We start from the raw sequence: 17,536 nt of genomic DNA on the forward strand, positions 1-17,536 counted from the left end.
ATTAGGTACACCTAAATTGTCAACTACATCACCCTAAATATTAGGTACACCTAAATTGTCAACTACATCACCCTAAATATTAGGTGCACCTCAATTGTCAACTACATGGCCCTAAATATTAGGTACACATAATTGTCAGCTACATGGCCCTAAATATTAGGTACACCTAAATTGTCTATATCGCCCTAAATATTAGGTACACCTAAATTGTCTATATCGCCCTAAATATTAGGTACACCTAAATTGTCAGTATCGCCCTAAATATTAGGTACACCTAAATTGTCAACTACATGGCCCTAAATATTAGGTACACCTAAATTGTCAACTACATGGCCCTAAATATTAGGTACACCTAAATTGTCAAGTACATTAAACATTAGGTACATCTAAATATTAAGTACATTGCCTTAAATAGGTACACCTAATATGGTGTGGCTCAGATGGCAGAGCAGCAACACAGGGTGGTCGCCATGAAGCTTCACCTTTAGTATTTTCTACTTCCAGTGTCGTCCACCACGAGGCGGAGGGATCTTTAACAACATATTTGTTTTCGGTACTCATTTACAACTCCTGTGGCCAAAATGTTCATCTTTTTTAACTGGTTTTACTAAAATGCTCGTTCACGTTTGACACTTGTGTGACACGTACAATTAAAATAGTTCATACTGTCCACGGCTTGACCCTGGAACAGATCATTTCTGGGTCCGACTGAAGTCATGTGACAGGAAATATAAGATGCAACAGTTTATTGCATTCAGTTTCCAAGCAGGGTGACAAAGTGAAAAGAAAAGGCTCTCATGGTGTACAAATACACAAGTATGACATCATCAATAAAGTTACAACACACCGTTCTAAACTACTATGGGAGTAAAAAAAAAAAAAAAAAATGTAAACTGGGCGTCCTCCCGTCACCTAGCGTTGGGGCGCGGACGTGAGAATGTGTCGGCGGCATCAGGGGGAGGCGGGGCTTCCGGCGTCGCCGCCCTCGCCCACCTGGCGCCGCATCACCATCTCCTTGGCAACGCAGGTGATGTCGCCGTTGGTCCGCACACCCGGAAGACCCACCCTGCAACACACACACACTGTGGGTGCTGCTCTGCCCCCTGCTGGCTTGGAGTGTGTGTGTGTATGTATGTATGTGTGTGTGTGTGTGTGCGCTCACCTCTGCTGGGCCTCCTCAGTCAGGGGTGTCATTCCTGGCTGCTTCCCAAAGAAGAAACTGGACCACCAGTGACCAGAGTCCTGCTTGGGAAGTCCTGCAGGACGACACAACTTCATCATCAGGTCAAACAGATGTTTACTGCTGTAACGTGGGGTCAAAGATCGCGTGACCACGCCCACCTGGATGGTGAGGAATGACCTCGCCGCTGTACTCCGAACTGCCACACGAACTGCTGCTGGACGTCGATCCGATGCGCCCTGCGGGGGAAGGGGAGGAGTCAGTCGAATATGATGAATGTGACCTCTGACCCCCCCACGCTGGTACTGACTCCGGTAGTAGTCGGTGGTGGCCACTAGAGAACCGCCTGCTGGAATGGCCGCCATGACGCTGCTGCTTGATGGACCAGACGAGCCTGTGGAGTCCACATCGCATTAATGACGTCATGCATACATTTTAGAAAAGGATGTATGAGAAGCAGAGCTTATTTAATTAGACCCTTTTCTTATTTACATCGCAGCTGCGAAAGGAATGTTTACATTGCAGCCGCGCGTTCACGCTGTTGTGTCGCCACCTCGCGTGGACGCGCATGGGCTAGGGAGGGGGCGGGGGGATGGGGGGGCCGGCATGTTTTTGTTGGTTTTTTTGTCTCCAAAATACGACAATTTTCGTCAACACATACAAATAAGTCAATATCTTCGTGAGCAACACGACGAGGCGACATTTTGTGTCCTAAAACGGAGCAAGAAGACGGGCTGGATGTAGCCGTTAGCATGCTAGCCCCCACACAATGTATAGATTTGTATACATTAAAAAACGTTTTGTCACCTTTTAGTGAGCCAGACGTGCTGAGCGGTAAGTCGGCGAGGCTGAGGGCTGGACGCTAGGCGACGGGTCCCATCTGAAAAACGAGGTTTTTAAGGCAGAAGACAGCCTCCGCGTGACGGCCGCCGATGCTGAGTTCAATGTTGCAATGAGGCCGGCGCCGTCAGCTCTCCTATTTATGCACTCGCCACGTGACGTCACGCCCCGGGGGTGGGGCTACAGCCGGGACTCCTGTTGTCCCAGACCACGCCCCCCCCCGTATTGTAACAACAACACCGACATAAAGTGACAAAAACCTTCACAAGCTAGCATTATTGTAACCGTGTCACCACTTCCGCTCTTTGCGCCTTCAAAATAAGAGCTCAGGGCGTACCACACAGCTCATAACAGGAACTTAACATCACAACAACAACAAAATCACCAATGTAACCGAAAGTCGATATATGTCGCCTCTACTGTATAAAAGTACAAAACAACAAACAGGGAGGCTCCAGTTTTACACGAGGACCTGCACTTTATTTCCTTTGTTTTCAAAACTCCGCTCCACCATAACGTGTCACCACTTCCGCTCTTTGCGCCTTCAAAATAAGAGCATAAGGCATATACATGTATAACAGCGGATAACAGGAACTTAACATCACAAAGAGGCAAGTCCATAATAATAGGTTACATACCTTCCCTCATACAGAGAGAAACGTCCTCGTTTCAACACAATATCAGGATAAGTAACAACACAGGCAGTTAAAACAAAAACAACGTATTAACCTGTCCCCCCCAAAGCCTCACACACAACAACAACAAAATCCCACCGCTGCCACCAATGTGACCGAGAGTTGATATATGTCGCCTCTACTGTATAAAAGTAAAAAATAACCAACAGGGAGGCTCCAGTTTTACACGAGAACCTGCACTTTATTTCCTTTGTTTTCAAAACTCCGCTCCACCATAACGTGTCACCACTTCCGCTCTTTGCGCCTTCAAAATAAGAGCTCAAGGCATACACTATATACAGCTGATAACAAGAAGTTAATATCACAAAGAGGCAAGTCCATAAAAATAGGTTACATAATTATTCATATTTATCTTCACAAGTAAACCTTTATTGTCATCGGAAGTGGAAAGTAACTTATTACCGTACGAAGCTCAGATACTTTAAGGCAGTGGTTCTCAAGCTTTTTTCAGTGTGAACATTTTTTTTTTAATTCAAGTACCTCCTAATCAGAGCAGAGCATTTTTGGTATAAAAAAAGAGAAAATTAAGTAAAATACACCAGTTTCTGATTCATTAAATTGTATAACAGTGCAAAATATTGCTCATTTCAATCAATCAATCAATGTTTACTTATATAGCCCTAAATCACTAGTGTCTCAAAGGGCTGCACAAACCACTACGACATCCTCGGTAGGCCCACATAAGGGCAAGGAAAAACTCACACCCAGTGGGACGTCGGTGACAATGATGACTATGAGAACCTTGGAGAGGAGGAAAGCAATGGATGTCGAGCGGGTCTAACATGATACTGTGAAAGTTCAATCCATAATGGATCCAACACAGTCGCGAGAGTCCAGTCCAAAGCGGATCCGACACAGCAGCGAGAGTCCCGTTCACAGCGGAGCCAGCAGGAAACCATCCCAAGCGGAGGCGGGATGTCCCCAGCCGATACACAGGACCACCGGATCGGACCGGACCCCCTCCACAAGGGAGAGTGGGACATAGGAGAAAAAGAAAAGAAACGGCAGATGTCTTTCTTGAACTATTTGGAAAAAAAGATAGAAAAATAACTAAAAAGTTGTTGAAAAATACACAAGTGATTCAATTATGAATGCAGATTTCTCCACATAGAAGTAATCATCAACTTAAAGTGCCCTCTTTGGGGATTGTAATAGAGATCCATCTGGATTCATCAACTTCATTCTAAACATTTCTTCACAAAAAAAATACATCTTTATCATTAATATTTATGGAACATGTCCACAAAAAGATCTAGCTTTTAAAGTACTGGCTGTCCAGAGTTGAGACCCAGGATGGACCGCTCGTCGGGACCCAGGATGGACCGCTCGCCTGTATCGGTTGGGGACATCTCCACGCTGCTGATCCGCTTGAGATGGTTTCCTGTGGACGGGACTCTCGCTGCTGTCTTGGAGCCACTATGGATTGAACTTTCACAGTATCATGTTAGACCCGCTCGACATCCATTGCTTTCGGTCCCCTAGAAGAGGGGGGTTGCCCACATCTGAGGTCCTCTCCAAGGTTTCTCATAGTCAGCATTGTCACTGGCGTCCCACTGGATGTGAATTCTCCCTGCCCACTGGGTGTGAGTTTTCCTTGCCCTTTTGTGGGTTCTTCCGAGGATGTTGTAGTCGTAATAATTTGTGCAGTCCTTTGAGACATTTGTGATTTGGGTCTATATAAATAAACATTGATTGATTGATTGATTGAGCTGTCAACGCTGAATGTTGCATTGTTGCATTTTTTTTTTTTTTTACAGTTTATGAACTTACATTCATATTTTGTTGAAGTATTATTCTCAATAAATATATTTATAAAGGATTTTTGAATTGTTGCTATTTTTACAATATTCCCAAAAAAATCTCACGTGCCCCTTAGCATACCTTCAAGTGGAGAACCACTCAATTAAAGGATTTAAAAAAAAAATGTTGGGGTGTATTTTTAAATTCAGTATTTGTATCATTTCTGGTTGGACACTTCTCATTTCAAGTGTTTTAAAAGGTAACAGCAGCGGTGTAAAGTCGGACTTTGGGTGTGATGACTTTTATTGTCTGCTGGCCGAACATCCGGTTGGTGTGCGGGCAGCGTCCTCTTGTGGTCACCACGAGTAAACTCCTTTTTTTTTTTTTTTCCTTTAAAGGTTTATTTATAAATTCCAACAATTACAAACAGTAAGACAAACAACAATATACAACATTATAAAACATTATGAAAACAGTACAAAACAGCGCCAGGGGGTTGTAAGTTCAAAATAATAAAAAAAAGAATACAAACATATGTATATAAATAATAAACAAAATGCAAAGCCGACGAGTAAACTCCTTTGTCTTGGTTGAAGTCTTCTTCATCTGTTGGATCAAGTAAAATTTTAAACTGTTGCCCAAAATAATGTGCGTCAGCAAAAGAAAAGATGTCGTTGTCGGCAGGATTCGAACCTGCGCGGGGAGACCCCAATGGATTACTAGATTTATGTCTTCTAGTCCATCGCCTTAACCACTCGGCCACGACAACGTGACAAAACGTGTCACCATATTCTTTTAAATCTCTGTCATTACTTCAGTTTGACATAAATTTCTCTCAAAATTGGCTAAAAAGGTGACACTAAACAATCGGAGACATTAAAGGTGTTAAATGTGACCAACGTGCTAGTCACGTGGTAAACCAGCAGCCAATCAGGAGTCGAGCAAGAAGCCAAACAGTCGCGTTAAAAGTTATATATTCGGTTGGAAGAATATTGGCGCCGCAATCATCCATCCATCCATCCATTTTTTACCGCTTATTCCCTTTTTGGGGTCGCAGGGGGCGCTGGCGCCTATCTTAGCTACAGCACATTTCCAAACAAGAGCGAGTCGAGCTTCTCTTTATTATTTTCTATACGTTTGAGTTCCATTGCTGCCCAACATGGGAAACGACAAGTTTATCTAACTGGAATCTTGAAAATTAATTATGAAAAAATAAATAATTATACGCACACGATTTGACGTTTCTTGATGCCACTTGAACACCAGCACACACTCTAGACCAGGGGTGCCCACACTTTTTCTGCAGGCGAGCTACTTTTCAATTGACCAACTCATTTATATTTATCATTTTTATTTATTTATTTATGAAAGAGACATTTTTGTAAACAAGTTAAATGTGTTTAATGATAATACAAGCATGTGTAACACATATAGATGTCTTTCTTTCCCGAAGACAAGAATATAAGTTGGTGTATCACCTGATTCTGATGACTTGCATTGATTGGAATCAGACAGTAATGATGATAACGCCCACATTTTCAAATGGAGGAGAAAAAAAAAGTTGTCCTTTCTGTACAATACCACATGAAAGTGGTTGGTTTTTGGCATCTAATTCATCCAGCTTCTATACACTTTACAAGAAAAACATTGGCGGCAAATTCCGTAGCTTGCTTGATTGACATTCACGGCACCCGAGGGTCTTGTGAGATGACGCTGGCTGCTGCCAGTTCATTATTATGAAAAAATGACAGAGAGGAAGGCGAGAAACACTTTTTATTTCAACAAACTTCCGCGCCGTCCCTTCCGTCAAAACTCTAAAGGCCGACTGCACATTTCTTATCTTCACAATAAAAGCCCTGCTTCATGCTGCCTGCGCTAACAAAATAAGAGTCTCGGAAAGCTGGCGTGCACAAGTGATGTGCACGCCAGCTTTCTGAGGGATCGCTTGTGCACGCCAGTTTTCCGAGACTCTGTATTTAGTTAGCGCAGGCAGCATGAAGCAGGGCTTTTATTGTGAAGATAGGAAATGTGCAGTCGGCCTTTAGAGTTCTGACGGAAGGTACGGCGCGAGAGTCTGTTGAAATAAAAAGTGTTTCCCGCCTTCCTCTCGGTCATATTTTCATAATAATGATCTTGCAGCAGCCAGCGTCATCTCACAAGACCCTCCGGTACCGTGAATGTCATTTAAGTGACGTCTTGGTGAAGATTGATGATCACTCATTTTTAGGTCTATTTTTTTAAAAAGCCTGGCTGGAGATGGACTGACACACCCCCCGCGGTCGACTGGTAGCTCACGATCGACGTAATGGGCACCCCTGCTTTAGATCTTAATAATGCAGTTTCAACCTTTTACTGAACTGAACTGTTGGATAAACGTTGCCGTAACACAGGTGTGTCCAAAGGGTGGCCCGGGGGCCATTTTTTAACGGCCCCACGGCAAATTTTAAAAATACAATTGAAAAAAATTAAAAACATAAAAAGTGGTATAAAAGCGCAAACAGGTGAAATGTAACAAAAAAATGTTGCAATGCTTTAATAAAACAAAGCTGACATGCAGGTTGTTTCTTTCTTTAAAAAATAAAAATGAATCAAAATCAATGTCATTTTGAATTATTGACCTATTTAAGGCTTCAATTACGTCACATTAAATATTCCACTTTGAGATATTTTTGGGGGGAAAATGTTGCATATTTTGTTAAGCCATAAAAAAAAACTGAGTTGGTTTTTTTTTTAAAGAAGGGCCTAAAACGAACAAACAACATAAACAATAAAACTTAAAATTGATGAATCTAGCTGAAGTTGATGTGGAGATTATTGTGCTAAAAGTAAACAGGAAATAATTTATTTTTCACTTTAATGACTAGGACACTTTTGGATCCCCGATTATTTTAGTGTCATTGCTCAAAACATAATAATGAATCAAAATCAAGGCTCCAATTATCATACAAGCTCAAAAATTCCACCTAAAAAAAGTTATTGGGTGAAAATATTGCATATTTTGTGTTTTTCCCATTTTTTTTCCTTAATGTTGATCTTGAGATTTAAAACTTAAAAAATAATGAAAATAATAAAACTGAATAAATACACTTTTTTAATTTTTTTTTTGGGACCAAAACCCTTTGGGGTCCCCGGGATCATAACTGAGTGGAGGCCTAAATGTATATTTTTTTATACATATATTGTATTGGTTTTTAAAATAAATAATATAAAAATGCCCCTCGCTTGCTCTGATTTTTCACTGCGGCCTTCAGTGGAAAAAGTTTGGACACCCCTGCCGTAACTCAACAGCGCCCTCAGCTGGCTGCAAAGGCACAATGCATGATAAATTATGTTCGCGTTTGCACATTTTCATGCATGGAACATCTTAAAAGATCTTATATTCTGTTAAGCCATGGATTGTAGAGAAATATGTTGTACATAATGATCATATTTATAGACAACAGTACTGCTGCTTCCTGGTTCGTTTTGACAGTTTTCAACCTTTTTTCAGTGAACATGTTTTTCATTCAAGTACCCCCTAATCAGAGCAAAGCATTTTTGGTTGAAAAACAGAGATAAAGAAGTAAAATACAGCACTACGTCATCAGTTTCTGATCCATTAAATTGTATAACAGTGCAAAAATATTGCTCATTTGTAGTGGTCTTTCTTGAACTATTTGGAAAAACAGATATAAAAATAACTAAAAACTTGTTGAAAAATACACAAGTGATTTAATTATGAATAAAGGTTTCCACACATAGAAGTAATCATCAACTTAAAGGGGATTGTAATAGAGATCCATCTGGATTCATCAACTTCATTCTAAACATTTCTTCACAAAAAAATACATCTTTAACATCAATATTTATGGAACATGTCCACAAAAATCTAGCTGTCAACACTGAATATTGCATTGTTAAATTTATTTTCACACTTTATGAACTTACTTTAATATTTTGTTCAAATATTATTCCATCCATCCATTTCCTACCACTTATTCCCTTTTTTGGGGTCACGGGGGGCGCTGGCGCCTATCTCAGCTACAATCGGGCGGAAGGCGGGGTACACCCTGGACAAGTCGCCACCTCATCGCAGGGCCAACATAGATAGACAACATTCACACTCACATTCACACCCATCCATCCATTTCTACCGCTTATTCCCTTTTTGGGGTCACAGGGGGCGCTGGCGCCTATCTCAGCTACAATCGGGCGGAAGGCGGGGTACACCCTGGACAAGTCGCCACCTCATCACAGGGCCAACACAGATAGACAGACAACATTCACACTCACATTCACACACTAGGGCCAATTTAGTGTTGCCAATCAACCTATCCCCAGGTGCATGTCTTTGGAAGTGGGAGGAAGCCGGAACCCACGCATTCACGGGGAGAACATGCAAACTCCACACAGAAAGATCCCAAGCCTGGATTTGAACCCAGGACTGCAGGACCTTCGTATTGTGAGGCAGACGCACTAACCCCTCTGCCACCGTGAAGCCCCTCAAATATTATTCAATAAATATATTTATAATGGACTTTTGCATTTTTGCTATTTCTAGAATATATATTTTTTTAAATCTTAGTACCCCTTGGCATACCTTCAAGTACCCCCATTTGAGAACCACTGGTCTAGACAAAAAAAGGAGTTGGAAGGCGTGTCCAACGACTAAAAAGACAGGTGTCACCATAGTTTTTGCAGTGGGAGGAACAAGAAGGCAGTGGTTCCACATTGACAAAACATTTAGGGTATTTACATGTAACTAACACATTTTGTGTAAAAAAAATAAATAAATACCGTATTTCCTTAAATTGCCGCCGGGGCGCTAATTAATTTAAAACCTCTTCACTCCTGCGCTTACCAAAGGCATGCGGTAAAAGTAAGCATGCGCTAATTATTTTAAAACCTCTTTTCACTCCGAAACTTACCAAAGGTATGCAGTAAAAATTTGAGTGTGATGTAAGCTTGGACCTTAAATCCTACTGAATAACTCTTAATCTTCTTCCCTTTATGCGATTTCAAATTACTGGTATTGAAATCAGCCTCAATCAATCAATGTTTATTTATATAGCCCCAAATCACAAATGTCTCAAAGGACTGCGCAAATCATTACGACTACAACATCCTCGGAAGAACCCACAAAGGGGCAAGGAAAACTCACACCCAGTGGGCAGGGAGAATTCACATCCAGTGGGACGCCAGTGACAATGCTGACTATGAGAAACCTTGGAGAGGACCTCAGATGTGGGCAACCCCCCCCCCCTCTAGGGGACCGAAAGCAATAGATGTCGAGCGGGTCTAACATGATACTGTGAAAGTTCAATCCATAGTGGCTCCAACACAGCCTCCTCCATTTTGACAATGATGACCGGGGAAGTGTACTCGTGACGTCACCAGTTTGACCAGGCAGTGATATTAAGCATGCGCTAATTATTTTGGGAAGCGAGTTTGACCCGGCAGTAATTCAAGGCAGGCGCATACTATATACCCTCAAGGAAATAAGGTAGTAATAAAAAAACATAATTGCCCCTGTTACATATGTAGCGTCGTCTACAGATACAAATAATTGCTATTGCGACATCCAGTGGACACATTTGGAACAGCAGTTTCTTTTATTCCAAAACTTCAGGTTCATTTTTATACTTGGCAAAGTCATCCCGCGGGCCGGATAAAACCTGCTGGCGGGCCTGAGCCCGTACGTTTAACAGCCCCGGTCGAAACAGTTGAGATTTGAGTAGATTGAAATCAGATCAAAGACAGCTTGCTGATTTAAAGGAATGCTTTATTGATTAATCAAACTGAGCCAAAGTCTTTGACTACAGTTCTCCCCATGTGATGACTAATTATAATATAATAATAATAATAATGTAATCCAGGCTACCAGTCATCCACACACACACACACACACACACACACGTTTCTTCACTAGTTTATCTTCTTTCAGGTCTGGTCTTAGTGTGACAAGAATAAAAGAAGCAGTTTTATAAAGTGAGTAACAGACATGGCAACATGTTTTGGGGGCGGAGTATAGAAGGTGACAAACAGAAGAAAATAAAGAAAGCAAATGACATTTGAGTATCAGCATGTGCCATCCAATCAACTAGGCTGTAAGTGCTGCCCCCTGCTGGTCACTAGCTCTCCTCTCAAAGCCGGTGTTGCAACTTGATGCAAAGCAACTGCAAAATTGATTAGCATACAAAATGTTTTTTTTTTCCACTTCCTGTGTGGGAGTAATGTTTGGTTGCTGAAGTGAGATGTGTACCAGCATGCCATGTGGGGGGGGGGGGGGGGGCCCTCCTCCTCCTGTGCTAAGTGCTAACCTGCGAGTGTCCCGCGAGGAGGAGCGCGGCGATGCTAGCTCACAGTGTAGGAGGGCGGACAGGAAGTAGACGGAAGGAACAAAAGCGCTCGCTCTGTGGAGAGAAAAAAAAAAGCGGCAATGAAAGAAGCGGGTTGTTAAAATGGTTCCGGCTGAGGCCTTGGAACGGCGCGAGGGACAAAGGTTTGGCGGCGCCTCTTTGAGAAGACTCAGGTGGTGAGGGAGGAGGAGGCGAGGGCGGGCTCAGAAAGGCGGGTTTTCTTGAGTTGGGGTGGAGTCGGCGGCAGAGTCGGCGGGGCTGCGATCTCCTGCGGGGCCAACGACCTTGTACTGAACATGTGACAGGAAACACAACTTTAGTTAGCGTTGACTTAAGTTGACGCCATTTTCAATAACACTTAATTAGCACCACCTTTAACGAGCATCACCTTTTATTAACACAACATTTAAGTTAGCATCACATTTGTTCACATCACCTTTAGTTGACAATTATAGTGAACATCAACCTCAGCTAGCATCAAATTTGGTTAGCATAGTCTGCAGTTAGCATAATCTTTAGTTAACATAACCCTTGGTTAGCCTAGCATCACCTTTAGTTAGCATCAACGTTTGAGTAGCATAGTGTTTAGTTAACATTTAATTAGCACCACCTTTAATTAGCATCACCTTTAATTAGCATCACCTTTCGTTAATATAACCTTTAAGTTAGCATCACCTTCAATCACCATCATCTTTAATTAGCGCCATCTTTAGTTAGCATCACATTTGGTTAGCATCACCTTTCGTAAACACAATTATATTTAACGTCAACTTCAGTTAGCATCACAATTGGTTAGCTTAGTCTGCAGTTAACATCTTTAATTAACAGAACCCTTGGTTAGCCTAGCATCGCCTTTAGTTAGGATCAACGTTTGAGTAGCATAGTGTTTAGTTAACATTTAATTAACATCCCATTTAATTAGCACCACCTTTAATTAGCATCACCTTTTGTTAATATAACCTTTAAGTTAGCATCACCTTCAATCACCATCATCTTTAATTAGCGCCATCTTTAGTTAGCATCACCTTTCGTAAACACAATTATATTTAACGTCAACTTCAGTTAGCATCACAATTGGTTAGCATAGTCTGCAGTTAACATCTTTAATTAACAGAACCCTTGATTAGCTTCTCATCACCTTTAGTTAGCATCAGCGTTTGAGTAGCATAGTGTTTAGTTAACATTTAATTAACATCCCATTTAATTAGCATCACCTTTCGTTAATATAACCTTTAAGTTAGCATCACCTTCAATCACCATCATCTTTAATTAGCGTCACATTTGGTTAGCATCACCTTTCGTAAACACAATTATATTTAACGTCAACTTCAGTTAGCATCACAATTGGTTAGCATAGTCTGCAGTTAACATCTTTAATTAACATAACCCTTGGTTAGCCTCTCATCAACTTTAGTTAGCATCAGCGTTTGAGTAGCATAGTGTTTAGTTAACATTTAATTAACATCCCATTTAATTAGCACCACCTTTAATTAGCATCACCTTTCGTTAATATAACCTTTAAGTTAGCATCACCTTCAATCACCATCATCTTTAATTAGCGCCATCTTTATTTAGCATCACATTTGGTTAGCATCACCTTTTGTAAACACAATTATATTTAACGTCAACTTCAGTTAGCATCACATTTGGTTAGCATAGTCTGTAGTTAACATCTTTAATTAACAGAACCCTTGGTTAGCCTAGCATCACCTTTAGTTAGCATCAGCGTTTGAGTAGCATAGTGTTTAGTTAACATTTAATTAACATCCCATTTAATTAGCATCACCTTTAATTAGCATCACCTTTCGTTAATATAACCTTTAAGTTAGCATCACCTTCAATCACCATCCTCTTTAATTAGCGCCATCTTTAGTTAGCATCACATTTTGTTAGCATCACCTTTCGTAAACACAATTATATTTAACGTCAACTTCAGTTAGCATCACAATTGGTTAGCATAGTCTGTAGTTAACATCTTTAATTAACAGAACCCTTGGTTAGCCTAGCATCACCTTTAGTTAGCATCAGCGTTTGAGTAGCATAGTGTTTAGTTAACATTTAATTAGCACCACCTTTAATTAGCATCACCTTTCGTTAATATAACCTTTAAGTTAGCATCACCTTCAATCACCATCCTCTTTAATTAGCGCCATCTTTAGTTAGCATCACATTTGGTTAGCATCACCTTTCGTAAACACAATTATATTTAACGTCAACTTCAGTTAGCATCACAATTGGTTAGCATAGTCTGCAGTTAACATCTTTAATTAACAGAACCCTTGGTTAGCCTAGCATCACCTTTAGTTAGCATCAGCGTTTGAGTAGCATAGTGTTTAGTTAACATTTAATTAACATCCCATTTAATTAGCACCACCTTTAATTAGCATCACCTTTTGTAAACATAACCTTTAAGTTAGCATCACCTTCAATCACCATCATCTTTAATTAGCGCCATCTTTAGTTAGCATCACATTTGGTTAGCATCACCTTTCGTAAACACAATTATATCTAATGTCAACTTCAGTTAGCATCACATTTGGTTAGCATAGTCTGCAGTTAACATCTTTAATTAACATAACCCTTGGTTAGCCTCTCATCAACTTTAGTTAGCATCAGCGTTTGAGTAGCATAGTGTTTAGTTAACATTTAGTTAACATCCCATTTAATTAGCACCACCTTTAATTAGCATCACCTTTCGTTAATATAACCTTTAAGTTAGCATCACCTTCAATCACCATCCTCTTTAATTAGCGCCATCTTTAGTTAGCATCACATTTTGTTAGCATCACCTTTCGTAAACACAATTATATTTAACGTCAACTTCAGTTAGCATCACAATTGGTTAGCTTAGTCTGCAGTTAACATCTTTAATTAACTGAACCCTTGGTTAGCCTAGCATCACCTTTAGTTAGCATCAACGTTTGAGTAGCATAGTGTTTAACATTTAATTAACATCCCATTTAATTAGCACCACCTTTAATTAGCATCATCTTTCGTTAATGTAACCTTTAAGTTAGCATCACCTTCAATCACCATCATCTTTAATTAGCGCCATCTTTAGTTAGCATCACATTTTGTTAGCATCACCTTTCGTAAACACAATTATATTTAACTTCAACTTCAGTTAGCATCACAATTGGTTAGCATAGTCTGTAGTTAACATCTTTAATCAACAGAACCCTTGGTTAGCCTAGCATCACCTTTAGTTAGCATCAGCGTTTGAGTAGCATAGTGTTTAGTTAACATTTAATTAACATCCCATTTAATTAGCACCACCTTTAATTAGCATCACCTTTCGTTAATATAACCTTTAAGTTAGCATCACCTTCAATCACCATCCTCTTTAATTAGCGCCATCTTTAGTTAGCATCACATTTGGTTAGCATCACCTTTGGTCAACACGATTATATTTAACGTCAACTTCAGTTAGCATCACAATTGGTTAGCATAGTCTGCAGTTAACATCTTTAATTAACATAACCCTTGGTTAGCCTCGCATCACCTTTAGTTAGCATCAGCGTTTGAGTAGCATAGTGTTTAGTTAACATTTAATTAACATCCCATTTCATTAGCATCACCTTTCGTTAATATAACCTTTAAGTTAGCATCACCTTCAATCACCATCATCTTTAATTAGCGCCATCTTTAGTTAGCATCCCCTTTCGTAAACACAATTATATTTAACGTCAACTTCAGTTAGCATCACATTTGGTTAGCATAGTCTGTAGTTAACATCTTTAATTAACAGAACCCTTGGTTAGCCTAGCATCACCTTTAGTTAGCATCAGCGTTTGAGTAGCATAGTGTTTAGTTAACATTTAATTAAAATACCATTTAATTAGCACCACCTTTAATTAGCATCACCTTTTGTAAACATAACCTTTAAGTTAGCATCACCTTCAATAACCATCACCTTTAATTAGCGCCATCTTTAGTTAGCATCACCTTTCGTAAACAATTATATTTAACGTCAACTTCAGTTAGCATCACATTTGGTTAGCATAACTGCAGTTAACATCTTTAATTAACAGAAACCTTGGTTAGCCTCTCATCAACTTTAGTTAGCACCAGCGTTTGGTGAACATTTAATTAACATAACAATTATAAGTAACATCACATTTGGTTAGCATAGCCTTCCGATAGCATCACCTTTATTTAGCACAACCTTTGGATAACATCACCTAGTCAACACAATCATAGTTAACACCAGCACCGAAAGGGACAAGAGGTAGAAAATGGATGGTTCACCTTTATTTAGCATCACATTTGGTTAGCATAGCATTCAATTAGCCTCATTTTTAGTTAGTGAACACAAATATAGTTAGCATCACTTCTCACTTTAGTTATCAGTAATATTAGTTAATGGTTAGCATCACCTTCACACCAGCTTTTGGAATGTAAACAATCACAATCAACTAGAATATTCTTTCTACTTGACTAATGCAGCAAGAGAAACATTAGTACATGTGTGTGTGTGTGTGTGTGTGTGTGTGTCTCACTTTCAGGTTGCCCACTTTGTCCTCAAACGACTTGAAGGTGGCAGAGTTCCTGCGACGCACAAAGACAACGTGATGTCAACTCAAACATACTTTGTTGTAAAAACACCACAACATGATGTTAACACAAGGTTGTAAACACGATATGTTGACGAATGCACATTGTCGCAAAAACACGAAAACATGACGTTAACGCAAACGTACATAGTCGTAAAAACACCACAACATGTTAACACAAACGGTCATAAAAACATAACATGGTGTTAACACAACTGTACATTGTCGTAAAACACGACAACATGATGTTAACACAAACGTAAATTGTAATAAAAACATGACATGATGTTAACACAAATGTAAATTGTCGTAAAACACGACGACAACATGATGTTAACACAAATGTAAATTGTCGTAAAACACGACGACAACATGATGTTAACACAAACGTAAATAGTCGTAAAAACATAACATGATGATAACACAAACATACATTGTTGTAAAAACACGACATGATGTTAACACAAACGGTCATAAAAACATAACATGATGTTAACACAACTGTACATTGTCGTAAAACACGACAACATGATGTTAACACAAACGTAAATTGTAATAAAAACATGACATGATGTTAACACAAATGTAAATTGTCGTAAAACACGACGACAACATGATGTTAACACAAACGTAAATAGTCGTAAAAACATGACAACATGATGATAACACAAACATACATTGTTGTAAAAACACGACATGATGTTAACACAAACTGTCATTAAAAACATAACATGATGTTAACACAAATGTAAATTGTCGTAAAACACGACAACATGATGATAAACGTAAAAACATGACGCTAACAAACATACAATGATGTAAAAACACGAAAACATGATGGTAACACAAACATACATTGTCGTAAAAACACGAAAACATGATGGTAACACAAACATACATTGTCGTAAAAACACGACACCATGATGGTAACACAAACGTACATTGTCGTAAAAACACGACACCATGATGGTAACACAAACGTACATTGTCGTAAAAACACGACAACATGATGGTAACACAAACCGACATTGTCGTAAAAACACGACATGATGTTAACACAAACTGTCATTTAAAACGTAACATGATGTTAACACAACTGTACATTGTCGTAAAACACAACAACATCATGTTAACACAAATGTAAATAGTCGTAAAACACGACAACATGATGATAAACATAAATTGACGTAAAAATATGACGCTAACGAAAACATACAATGATGTAAAAACACGACAACATGATAGGAACACAAACATACATTGTTGTAAAAAAACGACAACATGATGGTAACACAAACGTACATTGTCGTAAAAACACGACAACATGATGGTAACACAAACGTACATTGTCGTAAAAACACGACAACATGATGGTAACACAAACATACATTGTCGTAAAAACACGACAACATGATGATAACACAAACATACATTGTCGTAACAATACGACAACATAATGGTAACACAAACGTACATTGTCGTAAAAACACGACAACATGATAACACAAACATACATTGTTGTAAAAACACGACAACATTATGTTAAAACAAACTGTCATTAAAACATAACATGATGTTAACACAAATGTAAATTGTCGTAAAACACGGCAACATGATGATAAACGTAAATTGACGTAAAAACATGACGCTAACACAAACATACAATGATGTAAAAACACGACAACATGATAGGAACACAAACATACATTGTCGTAAAAACACGACAAAATGATGGTAACACAAACATACATTGTCGTAAAAACACGCCAACATGATGATAACACAAACAAACATTGTCGTAAAAATACGACAACATGATGGTAACACAAACGTACATTGTCGTAAAAACACAACATGATAACACAAACATACATTGTTGTAAAAACACGACATGATGTTTACACAAACTGTCATTAAAAACATAACATGATGTTAACACAACTGTACATTGTCGTAAAACACAACAACATGATGTTAACACAAATGTAAATAGTCGTAAAACACGACAACATGATGATAAACATAAATTGACGTAAAAATATGACGCTAACACAAACATACAATGATGTAAAAACACGACAACATGATAGGAACACAAACATACATTGTTGTAAAAACACGACAACATGTTAACACAAACTGTCAATAAAAACATAACATGATGTTAACACAACTGTACATTGTCGTAAA

General features: G+C 39.2%; 2 protein-coding genes and 1 non-coding gene across 6 annotated transcripts in view; all 3 read right to left on the reverse strand.

Annotated features, from left to right (window-relative positions):
* Nucleotides 1-731: 731 nt before the first annotated feature.
* On the reverse strand, nt 732-2,150 carry ppdpfb (pancreatic progenitor cell differentiation and proliferation factor b). The gene is made up of 5 exons (XM_061902552.1): nt 1,988-2,150; nt 1,491-1,574; nt 1,342-1,419; nt 1,163-1,256; nt 732-1,066 (listed from the first exon to the last, which is right to left on the reverse strand). Exons 2-5 carry the CDS (start codon nt 1,543-1,545, stop codon nt 952-954), a joined length of 342 nt encoding a protein of 113 aa, XP_061758536.1. The 5' UTR covers nt 1,546-1,574; nt 1,988-2,150; the 3' UTR covers nt 732-951.
* Nucleotides 2,151-5,127: 2,977 nt separating this feature from the next.
* On the reverse strand, nt 5,128-5,224 carry trnas-aga (transfer RNA serine (anticodon AGA)). Its single transcript is given in 2 exon segments — nt 5,128-5,172; nt 5,188-5,224. It is a non-coding gene; the product is annotated as a tRNA-Ser (tRNA).
* Nucleotides 5,225-10,199: 4,975 nt separating this feature from the next.
* Nucleotides 10,200-17,536, reverse strand: part of tpd52l2b (tpd52 like 2b) — a 33,110-nt gene continuing 25,773 nt past the window's right edge. For all 4 annotated transcript variants that reach the window (XM_061902556.1, XM_061902554.1, XM_061902557.1 and 1 more), the window contains 2 exons: nt 15,293-15,341; nt 10,200-11,083 (listed from right to left, as the gene is read on the reverse strand). In XM_061902556.1, coding sequence (XP_061758540.1) covers nt 10,997-11,083; nt 15,293-15,341 — 136 coding nt within the window. In that variant the 3' untranslated portion in view covers nt 10,200-10,996. The remainder of the gene's footprint in view (nt 11,084-15,292; nt 15,342-17,536) is intronic.

This window comes from Nerophis ophidion, linkage group LG06 (assembly GCF_033978795.1).
Source record: "Nerophis ophidion isolate RoL-2023_Sa linkage group LG06, RoL_Noph_v1.0, whole genome shotgun sequence".
NCBI classification, from domain to species: Eukaryota; Metazoa; Chordata; class Actinopteri; order Syngnathiformes; family Syngnathidae; genus Nerophis; species Nerophis ophidion.